The following is a 15,072-nucleotide window of genomic DNA, read 5'->3' on the forward strand; positions in this document are numbered from 1 at the left end:
ACATTGCTCAGATACATCTCAGAAAGCTTTGTCCTAGGTCAGATGGGTAGTTGATATGTCACAGACAGTTGGACTGAATGATCCCAGGTTTAAGGGCTAACAGAAGGAGTTCCAAGGATGTCTGTTTGCACTGGTGTGCTGGGAGACCCAGAGTCCTCAGTGTCTGAAGGCTCAGGGAACCTCTGAGCAAGAAAAGAGCCGGAAGAGCCAAGGGACTGTACAAAGCCTTTGTTCTCATTTCAGACCCTGACAGAGCCGCATGTCAAGTCATAGGAAAGTGGCACGGTATAGTACTGTGCAGGTCAACAGCACCTTTCATCTGAGGATTGTAAAGCCCTTTCAAGACATCAGTTTGTTAAACCTCACAACACCCCTGTGAGGTAGGTATCACCCCCCATTTTACAGATGGGGAGAACTGAGGCACAGAGAAATGCAATGGCTTGGCCAAGGCCTTTGGACAAGCCAATGACACAGGCAGGAGGTCTTCCTGCTCTTGTTCCCGGCTTGTGGCTCCTTCCCCCTTTGGACAGCAGAGCATTAGCAGCTCACAGAGCTGGCCTTGCCCCATGAGCAGGGAACATGCAATGTCTATGGAGGGCTCCTGAGCCCCTTGAAAGCACCCTGGTAACCAGCTGCCACCAGCACTTCAGACATTAAACCATTTCCCAGACAGCTTCTCCTTCCAGGTACGACCCCGGGATTGTCACTGTTTTTTCATGTGCAATCAGGCAGGGGGCCAGGAGGAGCCTGAGAACTTGGATTCTTCATGGAAATGTCCCAGCACTGTATGGCACAGTCCAAACTGGAAACCACTTTTCTCTCGGGGCAAATATCTCCCCGGAGACAATGCCCAGCATTGAACTCTGGTGGCAATGGGTGGTGGTGGGGTCTCACCAGGCCTGGAGGAGAAGGAGGAGGTAGCTAGAAGGATATTACACGGCTTTCACTGCCACTGTTGTCGGTGTCTTTTGTCAGTGTTGGATGCTCACTTGACCCCAAGTCACCCCATCCCAGCTCATGTGCAATGTCAAGAAGAAACTAAAGCTGGGCCAGGAAGTGATGCCAGGAGCTGTGGTGGAGTCTCCATCATGGTAACCCCACCGCCAGCCCACCCCAACCCTTAGTTATGTCATGGTACCGATTTCCCCTCTCCTCCCCCCACCACTACAGTTTTTGTGCTGAATACATATTCTGTCTTATAAAAATAGTCCTCTGGTATCAAAAGACAAATAAAACAAGCGAGGAATAAAAGACCCCTGTCGCCAGCAGCAGTGCAAATCAGGAGAGCCAGCTCAGGAAGGATGGGCTTAAGGTGTCCCTGGTTTGTCACTTCTTCAAGGGGAAGGATGTTGATTGGACTTTGATGGCTGGGACTGGCCTACAGCAAGAAGAAAGAGAAAGGAGACAATTCACTTGAGTGCAAAGACCAAGCATCCACCACCTCCACCGCAACCATCCTTCCAGAGCTCAGGAGAGACAGACCAGCTGCTGTCCCTGAGACCAGAGGGGACCTGAGAGTGTCATGGTCACCCATGTCCTCTCTCAAAAATACAACCCCAAATTGTATCACTTTGAGGTGTTTTCCTTTGGCATACCCTCAAAACCCTGATAAGGATGCAGAGTTCACCAAAGCATGTGGTGGCACCAGGCAGTAACCAGCAGTAAGAACTCGGAGTCCACCAGCTGCGGAAGTGATGTCCCCCAAGGGCTTGCTGCTCTCGGTTTCCCATGAACAGCCAAGGTGGTCTGTGCACTACCAAGAGATATCACCAAATCAGCCAACCCAATATGGACCCTATAGTCCATCCTGGGAATTCATGCAATATTTCACCTCATCCATCCAGGAAAGACAACAGTTCCCTGGCCTTCCCCTAGCATGTTGGTGATGTCAAGTAATGAATCCAGACCAGGACATGGGCACGTCCTACTCCCTGGCACAAGTCTGGCCCTGCCAAGTCAACACTTTCTGACACGGGCACCGTTTCAAGAGAAGATGGCCAGGGACTGCTCCTGGAGGGCAGCAAGGACAAAACTGCACCGTTTGGGGAGGGAGCAAAGTCTGGCTGCTGGGATGTGCCAAATCTTTCTCTTTTGGGACCACAGAAAGGCCTGTCTTATCTACTAGAAGAGATGAGCTATTAGGGATTGAGTTACACTGGGAAATTTTGGGGCATATATTCAGCCTCCTTGTGGTGGCAACTACAAAGGCATAAGAATATAAAATAGTCCAAGAGGGTCAAAGCAGTAATTAGCAAAGCAGACTGTCTGGAGATGAGGGACAACTTCATTCCAGTGTGGTAGCTTCTTCTCCATGGCCCACCAAGCCTGGTTACCAGGAGGGGATGCACGTGCAGTCCCCTGAGGCTCCACTGACCTATTTCCAGAGGATTTAGCAGCATAGCAAGAGTTGAAAGTAGTAGTGATATTGTAAAGGACTTAGACTGAATCTCTCAGCTCCAAACTGGAAAAGCCGTGTCCTCCATTCCCTTTGACACAGATGCCCAAGCCCTCCTATTGTGTGGGTGCTCAGAGGGGCTATGTCCTGCTCACCCAAGAGCCTCTGGGAAGGGGGACATGTAATACTCAGTCTCTTGGGTCCCAACCCAGTGCTTAACCAAAGGCCATCCCCGCACAAGCAGCAAAGACCAAGCCCCCATGGTCCTGTACGGTGCCTGTGACTCACCTTTGAGGTGGCATCGGTCTGTAGGGAGGAAAGGGGAAATAGAGCATCAATGTACATCCCTTCGTTCCACTGTCCCCCCAGCAGCTCGCCAATAGCCCTCTCCGTGCTCTGGGGTGGGGGGCCATATGCACTCACCAAAGGATAGCATCTCCCTTAACCCATCAGGACCCTGTAAGACCCAAAGTCTCAGCCTTGGTCACCAATGGTCAACTTTGGCCAAACCCTGTGGGCTCCTGCCAGGTGTAGGCATGGCTGCAGACCCCAGACACCCACAGGTAACTTGCTCTGGTGGGCAGGCTTTTCTCCTGCACCATGCAAGAGGGAGCGTGGGCACAGGGTTGTTTATGTACATAGGGTCCCCACCAATCTGGACAAACACTTTGGCTGTGGTTGCTCCAGGCAGCAGGATTTGGCATATCTTCTGATTTCCTTTCTACCTGTTACTGCTGTCCCCAGAGGCCCCATACCAAAGTTCCCTAATGCCCTACAGGCCAGTTACCTCGAAGTTGGTGGGCTTCAAACTCCTCTGTAGCTACAGCAGCAGGTACAGACCCACACAGACCAGAGCACAGAGGCAGTGTGCTCTGGCCTGCTCCTCAGCAGCCTGACCTGTACACACCAGCCATATCAGGGAGGAGCAGGAAAAACCCAGGTCACGGCAAAGACACCACGAGGGGCAGACCAGAGCACACCACAGTGACATTTGGGATGTCTCACCCAAACGTGACCCACAAGACCCCCCCCAGTGTCCACCTGCAGGACCCCACCAGTGATGGGAGGTATCTCAACTCCTCTCTCAACTTACTTTAATGGCCTTGTGGGGCGACTCATAGCACTTGTACCCGACGCTTTGAAGTTGGTAGGAGGGACCATGACCAGCAGGGTCTGTCCATGTGCAGGAGGCAGCTCTTTGGCCAGAAGAGGACTTCCAGGCAGAGGCCGACGGGGAGGCTGGTGCTTTGGGATGACACAAAGTGTATGGAGAGAGACAACACCCTTAGAAGAGCATCCAATGACCTCCTACAAAACTCTCTCTCCTGCTCTGCTGCACAGCTGAGATGCTTCAAAGCATGTAATGACACTCAAAGTACCTTAAAATATTCTCATTATCTAATGAGATTTCCTCACCATTGCAAAAGATTCATCTCTTAGCATGACGTGACAGCTCCTTAATAGTGCCCAACCCAAAAGAGCCACAGGCAGCCAAAAACCAGGGAATTTCTATGAGTCTGGAAGGAAAGCACAGCCAACTAGCAAAGCTCACCAGCGGGGTCCTCACGGGGCTGCAGGGAAGAGGTTTCTTTGGAGGTGGCAGCTTAGCTTGGGAGATGACCGTTTTGGTAGGACCCATGGGCGATTTACTGGCCGGCGGAGGTGGCCTGGCAGGCTTGGGGTCTCTTGGGCGCAGAGGGATGGAGTGGGGACCCGGGCGAAGAGGGTGGACGACGTTGACAGGCTGGGAGCCAGGCTGGTGAGCGCTGGGTTTGGGGAGGAATGCAGCCCGTGGTGCCTGCAGGGATGAGAAAAGCAGAAGTATGGAGAAAAATGTTAGGTGCGTTTTCCTGGGTGTTGAAAAGCAGATGCCCTCTCAAGGTCTGGGTGCTAGGGAGCTGCAGGCAGAGCATTGGGCATTCATTCCATTTTCTGCGACCAACACTTTCACCATCCTGCCCAAAAGCTGAACATGTTTGCTCCTCACTAACCATATCAGAGCACACAGGGATGAGAAAGATGCTGGGTTCAGTAGATCTGGACCAGGGCTAGCTCTGGTGCATCCATACCACACCAGATTTCCACTAGACAGGAGACATCATCCGTTCTGCTCTGCTCTCAGCCACTGTCGCCATGATCAAAAACCCTAAATTCTTCCTAAATTCAGCCCCAGGCTTACCCATCCAGCAGCAGAAGCATCTGCCTCCCCAGACACCCAGCACAGAGTCATCAGCGGTATTGCAGACCCCCTGCTCAGCTTTTCCATGGAGATGGGCAATTTCCCAACGGAGGCTCCTGGCAATCACTGGGGTCTTTTTGAGCAGGCAGAGCTCAATAAACTCATTTTTAGGAGGGGTGTGTACTACTGACCAAGGGCTCCCAGTAGACACAGTGCATAACCAGCACAGAGCACCAGTTGCTTGCCCAGCTGCTAGAGGGAGATGTGATCACCCAGAGGTATCAAGTCCCAGGGAGGGAAAGCAAACGTGGAATGAGAGTTATTTACTTACTTTATTAGTGTGGCTGGAGGTGGAAATGTTCCGCAAGGTGAAAGCAGCTTTGGAATGGCCACCAGTTGACTTCCGACTGATGGTTTTGTTTCTGCCCAGGATCACAAAAGTAAGTCACAGATGGCAAAATAAAGCAACCATTTTTGCAACAGCTGCCTCCCAAAATGCTGCACGCCGGCGAGATCCTGCCTCCGTTAACAGATCGTTAACAGACAGTCTTGCAGTGCTGGGTGAGCAGTGGTGACAAGTCTGTCTTGAGATAGTGAGGGTAATGAAGTAGATTGTTTGGTTCTGGGTTTTTTTCTCAAATTATTGCAGGAGCTCTGAGGCATATGTGTGTCTGTACTTGTACTGGGAGGGGAAATAATGAGAATTTTTAAATTCAGTGCTACTTTAGAGCCCTTCCAGCTCTTGCAGTCTGCTAGGAGCAGACGGCAAGAAAGCTCCTCAGTACCAGGCCACCTCTGTCATCATTCTCTGGGATTGTCCTGTCCAATGGATCATTCCTGTCCTTTGCTCAGGGGAGAGCTGAGAGCTTCAGATTGTGCCAGGAGAGAGTTCTTCATATCTCAAACAGGTCTCATACCAGTTTGAAACAGGCCTTGTGCACCACCAGCTCTGCCAAAACCATTCCCACCAGGCTGGATGCTGCCAGTGGCAAGAAATTAATGTTTCAGGGTCTCACTGGGTCCTCAAGAGAGAAGGGATTCAGGACTCATCACCTACCTGCATGTCTCCTGGCTCCTCCTCCTCATCTCCTTTATCCATTTATTCAGAAGCGAGTTCTCCCGCCGGTACCAAAAGTAGACGCCCATCATCAGGGCAGGGAGGAAGAGCAGGAAGATGAGCAGAAGGGTTATTAAGATGGCTTCGTGATCTGGCAGGGAAAGCACAAAGGTGAGTGCAGGGCTGGGAGAGCCAATCAGCCTCTGGCTTCACTCAATGCAAACGTTGGTCCCACCTGCCCATTCCTGGCCACCCGTGCTAGAGACATCATTGCTGATCACATCTCCAACAAGGGCACAGTACCACTCAGTGGCCTCTGACAAAAATGGGTGGCCACCAGGCAACCAGAGCTGGGCACAGGCTGTGAGTCTGCCCAACCCGACCCAGCACATTTGGGAGCAGAGCTGTCAGCAGCTTTATCGCCCCATCTCCCCTTCTCGTGGCATCACTCCAGCCCCACCAGCATCACCAGGCAGCGGACGAGAAGTCGTGACTCACTGTCGTGCTGCACGGGGCCACTGTCCACGCTGCCGCCCAAGCCCGGCTTCTCGCAGTAGGGGGGAGCCCAGCCGGCATCGCAGTGGCAGTTCTTGTTGCTGTTGCAGACCTGCAGAGAGAGAAGGAGGGTTGGAGGTCACGAGGGATGTATGGAAACGATGGCCTGTACGGAAACGATGGTCTGTACAGTGGGGATGAGAGCAGATGGCCAATGGCAGGAGTCTGGCTGACGGAGCTTAACCCCTGCCAATATTCGCCCCTTGAACATCACTCGGATCGTGCCTGTGCTGCCCTCGAATCTGTGATTGCCATGTAGCGAGATATTTTCTTGCTGATACTTCTATTTCCCTGCTCTTTGCAGAAACCCTGGAGACAGGTATCTTACACCCTCGGTTTGCACACCACTTGACTAGACAAGCCCAATGCCCTTAATACTTTGCATCAGGCCAGAAGTTTGTTAAACGTCTTCCCCTTGGGATCTTCCCATTAAACCATAGCATCGCTGTTGCCTTATCTGACAAAGCCCCGCGTCCTGCAGAGGGCAAATCTTTGCAGGACTTAAGCTTTGGACAAGGAGGGCTCTTCCTGTTCGCTGAACAACCACCCTGCCCTTTTGCAGTCCCGGTTGTGTTTCTGACTCTTGCTTTGCTCTCAGAGGCAACAGGCACCTGCTCTGAGCCCTAAACACTCTCCAGTTCAAACTGGACCCTGATCCAAATTTTGCAGATGGTCCTTACGTCACGAACGATATTGCTCTAACTTGGACATGGGTAAGCAAAGACCTCAGCTCAGTCTCACCCATAGCTGATGCATGAGAGAGTTATGAAAAGCAGATGCCCGCTGCGTTGCAAGGCTCATCCCCGTGGGAGACGCTTGGTTTTGCTTAAGAATCTGCACTCGTCTCAGGAGCCTGCTGTAGGTCTCAGGCAATAACTCACCCCATGGCCGTTGCACCGGGAAACACACTTTTCTAACTCAAAAAGGGAGGCATTCTGGCAGCGGCGATCTTTGCAAACCTGAGAGAGAGCCAAGAAGCCGAGGTTAGGGAAAGGCCCGAGAAAGTGGAGACAGTGATCTTCTGGCTTCACAGGTGGGAGTCCTCTGGAAGGATGTTATCCATTGGAAAATGTAGGTTGGTAAAATCATATTGTTCCAGGTCAACACATTTCACTCTGATTTTCAACGCAGGCCAGGAAACCTCTGCCATTCCCACATCCAGGATGGCTCAGAGGAGACCAGCCACCACCACTCCCACTCCCCTCCCCTGACAACCCACCTGCCAGCTCCTGGAGAAGGCATTTCCCATCTGTCCCTAAAAAGCAGAAACCAGCCAAAAAAAGCAACACTGGATTTCAAAACCAGCCATCCTTTCTTATGAAAATGTCAACATTTTGGCCTTCCATCCCAAACTGGGATGAAAATTTCACAATTAAAATGCCAAACAGCAAAGGCCATACCTCTCCAGCCAGCTTTGTCTGGCATGCACCCCTGCTACCATGTTGTTGACCGGGCTTCTGCCCTTTCTCGGCTGAATTGACCCTCTGTGAAGTACTTGGAGATGCAGGGGCTGTAAAAAACCCTAATGCTCAGTTAGCAGCTTCTGTTTGGATCTGACATCTTGATTCCTAACACAGCTTTCCCTTGGGAAGCAGTTTATTCATAGGAGGAAGCCTCATCCATCAAGTCCTGGGGCATGCAATTCTTGTTGTGGTTGCTCCACTATGCGTTAAATCAGTAAAGAAGCATGGAGGCTAGAGAGGAGAATTTGGTGGCCTACACACAAGCATTTGGTGATGTCTAGAAATGCCCCAGTTGAGATGTCATCAAGGCAGTGTTTGCAAGCGTGGGGGGAACCACATCCCATGGCCCAGCTGTAATGCAGAGAAGAACCAATGTCTACATTGGAGCTGGGACAAGAGCCAAGGAGCTGATCTCCTGGAGGAGACCCCAGCCCTAGGAAAAGGTACTCACCATCCCATCACCACATTTTGTTCCCGTCATCACCAGCCCGGGGTCAGAGAGGTCTTCCTCATCATCCTTCGTGGTGTACATGTAGGTGCCCCGGCACTTCACCTCCCGCCCGTTGAAACGGATGGTGGTGTCGATAGAGACAGTGTTGGTCCCCTGGGGCTTCTTAGCTGAGCTCTGGCACTGGATCTTGCCACACATAGCATCCCTAGGAGCGGGGCACAGCCAAGGTGAGGGCAGGAGATGTGGGTACCAGCCACCCCACCTCCCCACCCCATCACCCCCTGCCCTGCTGCCTGCTGGCACACCTCCTTCTGGATTTACGGCCGTGGGAGGTTGTGATGGGAGAGGCTCAGCAGGTTCAGAAAGCAACCAAGAGAAATCATGGACAGCACAGAGAAATGCTGAAGGGAACAGTCCAGGGGGGTCCTTCTAACATCCCTGGTCTAACTGGGAATACTGGAGAGTCCGCATTCCCTAAATACCATCTTCCTCTGATCCTGTCTTTGATTTTCCCTTCAGGCTGCTCTGGGAGGTGACGCATGGTGGGACAACCTCCCAGCAGCAATGGGCTTGAGCCCAGGAAGGACCTGAGGTCCGAAACGGAGCTGGCCCAAGGGGTGTTGCCAGGAGGTTGCAGTAGGACCCTGTCAGTCCCTTCGCAGGGGTGGGCAGCGGGGGGCTGCAGGTGCACGAGGAGGAGATGGGGCACCCATGGGTGCCAGTGCTGCACCCACCTCTTGTCGCATTTCACGTAGCGCCCTTGGCTGTCTTTGCCACAGTTGCCGTAGGTGTTGCCAGCCATGTTCACGTCCTGGAAACAGGCGTCCGGGGCCGGCCAGGCGCCTGCGGCGAGGGAGGAACGGTCCCGCATGGGGTGGGGAAAGCGGCCAGCAGGGAGAAATACCGAAACCGGGAGCAGCAGCTGGGTGCTCACGGAGAAAACAGCACGGAAAAGTCTCCCGGAGAGCTGCTGCTGCCGTGGGTGCCGGCCAAGAGCAGCACGAGAAGGGTGAAATCCCCTTCGCGACCGTGGCGCGCGCAGGGGCAGGCGCAGCCCGCGGCCGCGCCTGGCCACGGGTAGTGGGGGGTCCTACGCAGCAGGGGGTCGTAGGCAGCTGGGGGCCATACACAGCAGACGGCCATATGGAGCATACGCGCTGTGGGCCGTATGCAGAGTGGGGGCCATATGCAGTGTGGGGGCTGTATGCAGTCTGTGGCCACATAAAGTGTATGCATATATATATATATACACACACATGAAGTGTGTAACAACCATACGAAGCATCTGGGGGCCGTATGCAGAGTACGGGCTAACTAAAGCGAGGAGGCCATATACAGTCTTTGCAGTGGATGAGCTGCATGCAGTGCTGAAGCCATATGTACTATATGGGCAGCACTACAGCATGGAGGTCACTTGCGGCGTATAGAGCCATGCGCAGCACGGGGATCATAGGCAGTAGGGGGGCCATATGCAGCATGGGGGCCATTTGTAATGTATTGGCTGGATGCAGCATGGGGACCATAAGTAGACGGGCTGTGCACAGCAGAGGACCAGGCACCTGTGGGCGTGCGTGCACAGCACCCCCAGCCCTCCACGCCAGCCCCACTGACACAGACCCTAACCCTGGACGGGGACAGCATAACCCCTCCATCCACTACCCTCCAGCCCCACGGGCAGGGGCCACGGGGACCCCACGGGAAGACACAGCGCTGAGACCCGTCGTGGGTCCTGCTCCGCAGAGGGGTGGCAAGGAGGCCGGTGGGATTCACCTGGTCCCCAGAGCTGGACGCACTGCTGGTGGTGGGTCATGCACATGCCGTTGTTGCAGTAAGCCTCGCCATAGGCGCAGGACGAGCCGTCCAGCAGGTACACGTTGGCCGGGCAGTAGGGCGAGGCACCCGTGCAGTATTCGGGGAGGTCGCAGGATCCCGCTGCTTCCCTGCAGGTTGTTCCAGCCACCTTTAGCTGCGGGAGGAGAGAGAAACATCAGCACTGAGCGGCAGCAAAGGGGCCAAGCTGGGATTGCTGCTGCCTCCTGGCACAGCTCGGGGCCACAAACCATCTATAACGTCCCCTGTTACGTGGGACTATATGGGGCTGTCAAGGTATAAAGCCAAACTCCTGGGCTGGAGCCCAGCCACAGAGCAGCCGGCAGAGACTCTCCTGCGGACACGAGTTCACGCATAACCCTCCTCGCCTGCCCCGGGGGGCTTACCTTGCAGCTCTGGCAGCAGTCGCCGTGGGCGCACTGGGCCCCCTCCTTCAGCGTGCAGTTGTGCGCGTTGCAGCACGGGTTGGTGCACTCCTGCGTGGGGAGAAGACGACACCACCACAGTCAGTGATTCCATCCCTTCCCCACGGCTGCCCCCAGCCCCTTCTCCGCCCGTCACAGCATTGTTCTTCTCGTTTTGCTGTCGGGGAAACTGAAGCATGGGGGGGATGAGGAAGACCTGAGAACTCTAGGGCAAAGTCAAGAAGAAAGTCAGGACCAGGTTAAATGGATTTAGGAAGGTGGGACTGGGTGGAGTCCGTGTGGTGACCAGCAAACCCCTTTCCCTTGGAAATAGCCCTCCCCACACGGTCCACATCCTGCTACCCAGCAGTTGAGCTGAGCTGAGCTGCAAAGACCTCTGCAGGAAAGCGCTGCAGCACCCAGCATTGTACCTCCACCTCCCCGCAGTCACAGTCTTCTCCTTCCTCCAGAAAGCCGTTGCCACATTTCCGTCCCACCACCAGGTCCTTGGTGTCAGGCAGGTTGAAAAGACACATGCCACCTCCCTTCTGGAAGTAGTTCTCCAGCTGCCTCTTGCTGCAGGAGCTGAACACGCGAGGGAAGGGGTGTCTACGCAGGGGACAGATGGGGAGGGACAGGAACCAGGATATCGGGACCAGGAGAAGGTGGAAAACCATGGTCAGAACTGGGAAACAAGGACACAGGCAAACTGGCACAAAGCCTTCCAAGAGTAGAAGCCACCATCAGCCAGATGCATCATGACAGCGAACATGGCTGAGCATCAGACTAACAACCAGGGGACACCACACTGAACCCAAATATTGTCCAGAAAGGGATGGGATGGACAAGCAGAGCCCACTCCCAGAACATCAACTCTCCAGCAAGAAACTTTTGGAGATTGGAGACCCCCATGGTCTGAACCTCAAAGCCCAGGGAGCACCCACGCCTGCAGGCTCTGCCAGCTCGACACTGGTGTAGGTGTCACCTCTGTGCCTCGGTCCCCCGCACCTGGGACACCGCAGACCCCCCTAGTCCTAACCACAAGAGAGGTCTCCACATCTGCGGTGACTATGTGCTCAGGGTGTCTGCTAAACACGTGCCTGTTATCACTGAACCGCTGATGGGAAATACCCGTTTGGGGCTATTTAAATACCTCTGAGGCTGAGATGGACAAAAGTAATTTTAAAAGTTCAAGGAATATGAAAAAGAAACACCCAAAAAAACCCTGTATTGAATTGTTCAGAAGGCCCAAACAGCAAAAAAAATATCAGAGCCTATAACATGTAAGGTCATTTCTCTAACAGCCCAACTGGCCTTTCCTATAAGGAGCTGGAGAGAAACGGTGATTTTCTAGAGAAGTTCTGAGCATGGTTCTTCCGTAATTTTGCACGAGTTTGTCCTTTCTTTGGTGTGATGTACTAACAAGGAGGAAGCAGAGAGTAAAAGCTGTGCACCACGCTCTGCTTCAACGTGGGTTTCATTTCCTCCTATCGCTGAAAAAAAAGCTTTATTTCATATTAGGACATCTCATTTCTGAGATGACACAGAGGGCTTTTTCTAAAAGTATTTTTGAATTCTGGGGGAAATCTCTTGAGCTGTAGGGAAACCTGCAAGTCCATGCAAGTTATGGGAGGGTGAGCAAGAAAATATACCGAATAAGCCGGTGCATGAACGTGCAAACAGGGACAGGTTGAAGACAGTCAAAAATGTGTTTCCTGCCCATGTGGGGAAAAAAATATTTCATCAAAAATAAGAAGGAAGAAATGTCACGGGGACATGTCAGCTCAGAGAGCTTTGCCTGCAGGGGTGAGCAGGGGCACAGCTGAGCTACAGCATCTGCTCCTGCTTTGCACCAGTGCATCCAGCCCCCGAGGGTGGGGGCAGGATAATTAATTAGTAGGATAACTAAACAAACAAGCGCACAACTGCCTTGTCCTGGAAAGCCAGTGCTTTTCCTCACCTTGTGAGACTAAACCCCATGGGGTCAGCGCCGCGGTCTGACAGCCCTGAGAGCCAAGGGAAAACAGCCTGGGGACACCCTGGAACCACATCGTGGGTTTTGGCTGTTATTTATTAATTGGAAGAGCGAGTGGATTCAAATAATGGGGAATAAACAGCTGCTTTTCTGGCAGTGCAGGGAAATCCGGGACGACTGTATTGCTGGGAGAGGGAAAGCCCAACAGGAGAAGGACCTTGGAAAGGAAAGTGGCACCAACCAGCTGAATTTCGTACAGCTTTGGGCCAAATTAAAAGGTAAAAGCAAAGAAAAAAAAACCCTGGAGGGATGCCAGAGAGCATGAAAGCCAATGCCACTCCAGAGCATCCCGCGTCCAGGTTTAGTGGGGTTGAGGTGAGGGATGTGAGCTCATCCCATCACAACCCCGCGATGCCGTTGAGTCCCCGCCAACAGGATCAGGGACTGGGCATGCCTTGGCCCTCCTTGTCTTACAATAAAGAATAATTCCATTGTGCTGAGGTGTGGGTTAGTACAGGAAAACTCCTTGGATTCCTGTGATGTGTCTACCAAACAATATCCATTTACTTTCGTCCCTAGCTCTTTTGGGATGGGGCTGCTACCCCTCTGCTACCCCTTGGAGACCACCAGCCCTACCTGCTCCCGCGCCCAGGGATACGCTCGCTTCAGGGAATTGGGATGCGCAGGGCAAAGGGGGGAGGAGGGCAACCAGCCAGGTCCCCCTTTGCAATGGGGCACCGCACCCACAACGGTGCCTTGCAGGACAGGACGCCTTCCCCAGCCCACCCAGCTGCAAACAGCATCCCCAACCTGCTGAGGGGCTTAGGGCCCCCATCCCGTCCCCACCGCCACTTACCCAGTGGCCGCTGCCATGACACAGCCGCCTTGCTCCGGGGTGGCCTCCACGCAGCAGCCCGTGCTGTCGTGGCTCATGCCGAAATTGTGGCCAATTTCGTGGGCCATAGTGGCGGCTGCTCCGATGGGCTGCTCCGAGTGGTCCTGCATAGGGATGGGGGATGCGTCAGCACAGCAGCCAGGAGGGATGGAGAGGGGTGATCCCACAGCAGGGAGTGGGGTTGGGGTGATGGAGGGACCACAACAGCCCTGGGATTGCAGCTGGATCCCGTGGGAGAGACAGAGAGGGATGGAGGAGGATTCATGGCAAAAGTGGTGTTTGGTCTCCTAGACGTCCCACATGGGACTGCTGGGAAGCTTTTTTGCTGGAGCCAACTGCTGAAAACCTGGGGCCTTGGAAGGCGCATCCCAAAACCCAGAAACCTCAGTGCCCCACACCACCACCCTGCCTAGGGACCACAGGCCACCAGGGCCACCATCACCCCATCAGGAGGAGGATAAGAGTTATCTGGGGTGGAGATGACCCTACAAAACCAGAGAGAGCACAAGCAGGGTACAAGCAGGGACTATTCAATGTGAGGGGCAGAAGTAACACAGGAGACCCTAAGGCTGCTGCTAGCTGCAAGCTAGGGGTGTACATGGGGTGGAAGACCTTTAAACCAGCCCTTTCTCACCACCCTTAGTACTTGGACAACATCTGAGAGGGGTAAGGGGCTACCAGCATCGCCATTAGCTCTCAGGCTGCACCCCAGGACCAACCCTGGGTGGCTGGTCCTCCAAGCCCATGAAGAACCCCAGCAAGATGGGGTGTCAATGGGGTCCCCCAGCCTGGGAGGAGCAGCAGGGACCCCCGTGTCCCTCTTACCACGCTGACGCCTCCGGAGTTATCCGCGCTGCACATCCCCTCCAGCGGGGCCATGCCGATGGTTGTGCCCCTGAACGTCTTCCCTCTGCCCGGAAAGGGGAACGGAGGGTCAGTTAGGACCCCAGGGGTGGTTTGGAGACCCCGGGAGCCCCCTGCCCCGACATCCCCGGGTCCATAGGGGTGCTCACGTCAGCAGCTGGGCGTTGTCGTGCTTCTTGCGTGACCTCAGCGCCTTCTTCCACTGCAGGAAGGACCAGAGCGTGGCATTGGCGTCGCTAGTCACGGCGCACTGGTCCCGCTCCGTCCACACCTCCAGGCCGATCAGGGCCACCTTGATATTCAGTGACCTGTAAAACTGCAGGAAGGGGACAGGGATGGAGGGGACAGGGACCAGCATTCGCTGTACATCCCCCATCCCTGCCACGGCGTTTCAGCTGGTGGGTCTCCACGCGTTCCCTCCAGCTGGGTGGCTCAGGGGCACCCTTGTCCCAAATCCACCTGCAAGCACCAGCCCTACAGGCACAGGCGCGGGCACAGGCGCCAGTCAGTGGCGCCAGTGGCCTTGTGCCACCCATCAGCTGACAATGCCTAAATGTGTCCCTTCTTGAGTGAAGGTCGCCGGCATTGGCCCCCATGGCCGCAGCAGGCGGGCGCCAGCATACGCTTCGCTGCTGCAGCTCAGCCCACGGGTAGCGAAGAGCTTTCCACCGCGTGCTCGCATCCGCCGTCTAAACTCCTAGCCCCAGTGACACGGGGACAGTCTCTGAGGGCCACCACCAGGCTGGCCCCGAGCTCAGGTGCTTTCACATGCACTGGCGATGACGGAGGTGGCCGCAAGGGACCAGCAGGTCCCTCTCGCCGGCTGTTACCTTGTCCACGTAGTTTGCAATCTCCACGATGCGCTGCTTGGTGTGGCCCAGGTTGAGGTTCTGGTTTCTGTACTGCAGAAAGACGGGGATGGGGAAGGGTCACCGGAGGAAGAGCACAGAGGGACACAGAGAGGGGACCCGGCTTTTCGGCAGGGGACCAAATTTCTGCCCCCA

At 54.5% G+C, this 15,072-nt stretch overlaps 1 protein-coding gene across 1 annotated transcript in view; it reads right to left on the bottom strand.

Moving 5' to 3' along the window:
- Positions 1-1,326: 1,326 nt before the first annotated feature.
- ADAM33 (ADAM metallopeptidase domain 33) overlaps positions 1,327-15,072 on the bottom strand; it is a gene marked incomplete at its 3' end in the record, with an annotated part of 31,955 nt that continues 18,209 nt past the window's right edge. Inside the window, exons 8-24 of the mRNA XM_081998989.1 lie at positions 14,899-14,970; positions 14,218-14,384; positions 14,030-14,114; positions 13,166-13,308; positions 10,766-10,943; positions 10,317-10,406; positions 9,871-10,066; positions 8,835-8,943; positions 8,101-8,305; positions 7,068-7,145; positions 6,130-6,238; positions 5,632-5,782; positions 4,906-4,996; positions 3,948-4,193; positions 3,489-3,652; positions 2,684-2,701; positions 1,327-1,378 (exon numbers count right to left, since the gene is read on the bottom strand). Of these exons, the coding sequence (XP_081855115.1) occupies positions 1,327-1,378; positions 2,684-2,701; positions 3,489-3,652; positions 3,948-4,193; positions 4,906-4,996; positions 5,632-5,782; positions 6,130-6,238; positions 7,068-7,145; positions 8,101-8,305; positions 8,835-8,943; positions 9,871-10,066; positions 10,317-10,406; positions 10,766-10,943; positions 13,166-13,308; positions 14,030-14,114; positions 14,218-14,384; positions 14,899-14,970 (2,154 nt within the window). The remainder of the gene's footprint in view (positions 1,379-2,683; positions 2,702-3,488; positions 3,653-3,947; positions 4,194-4,905; positions 4,997-5,631; positions 5,783-6,129; positions 6,239-7,067; positions 7,146-8,100; positions 8,306-8,834; positions 8,944-9,870; positions 10,067-10,316; positions 10,407-10,765; positions 10,944-13,165; positions 13,309-14,029; positions 14,115-14,217; positions 14,385-14,898; positions 14,971-15,072) is intronic.

This window comes from Phaethon aethereus, assembly GCF_964289735.1.
Source record: "Phaethon aethereus genome assembly, chromosome: 4".
Lineage (NCBI taxonomy): Eukaryota > Metazoa > Chordata > Aves > Phaethontiformes > Phaethontidae > Phaethon > Phaethon aethereus.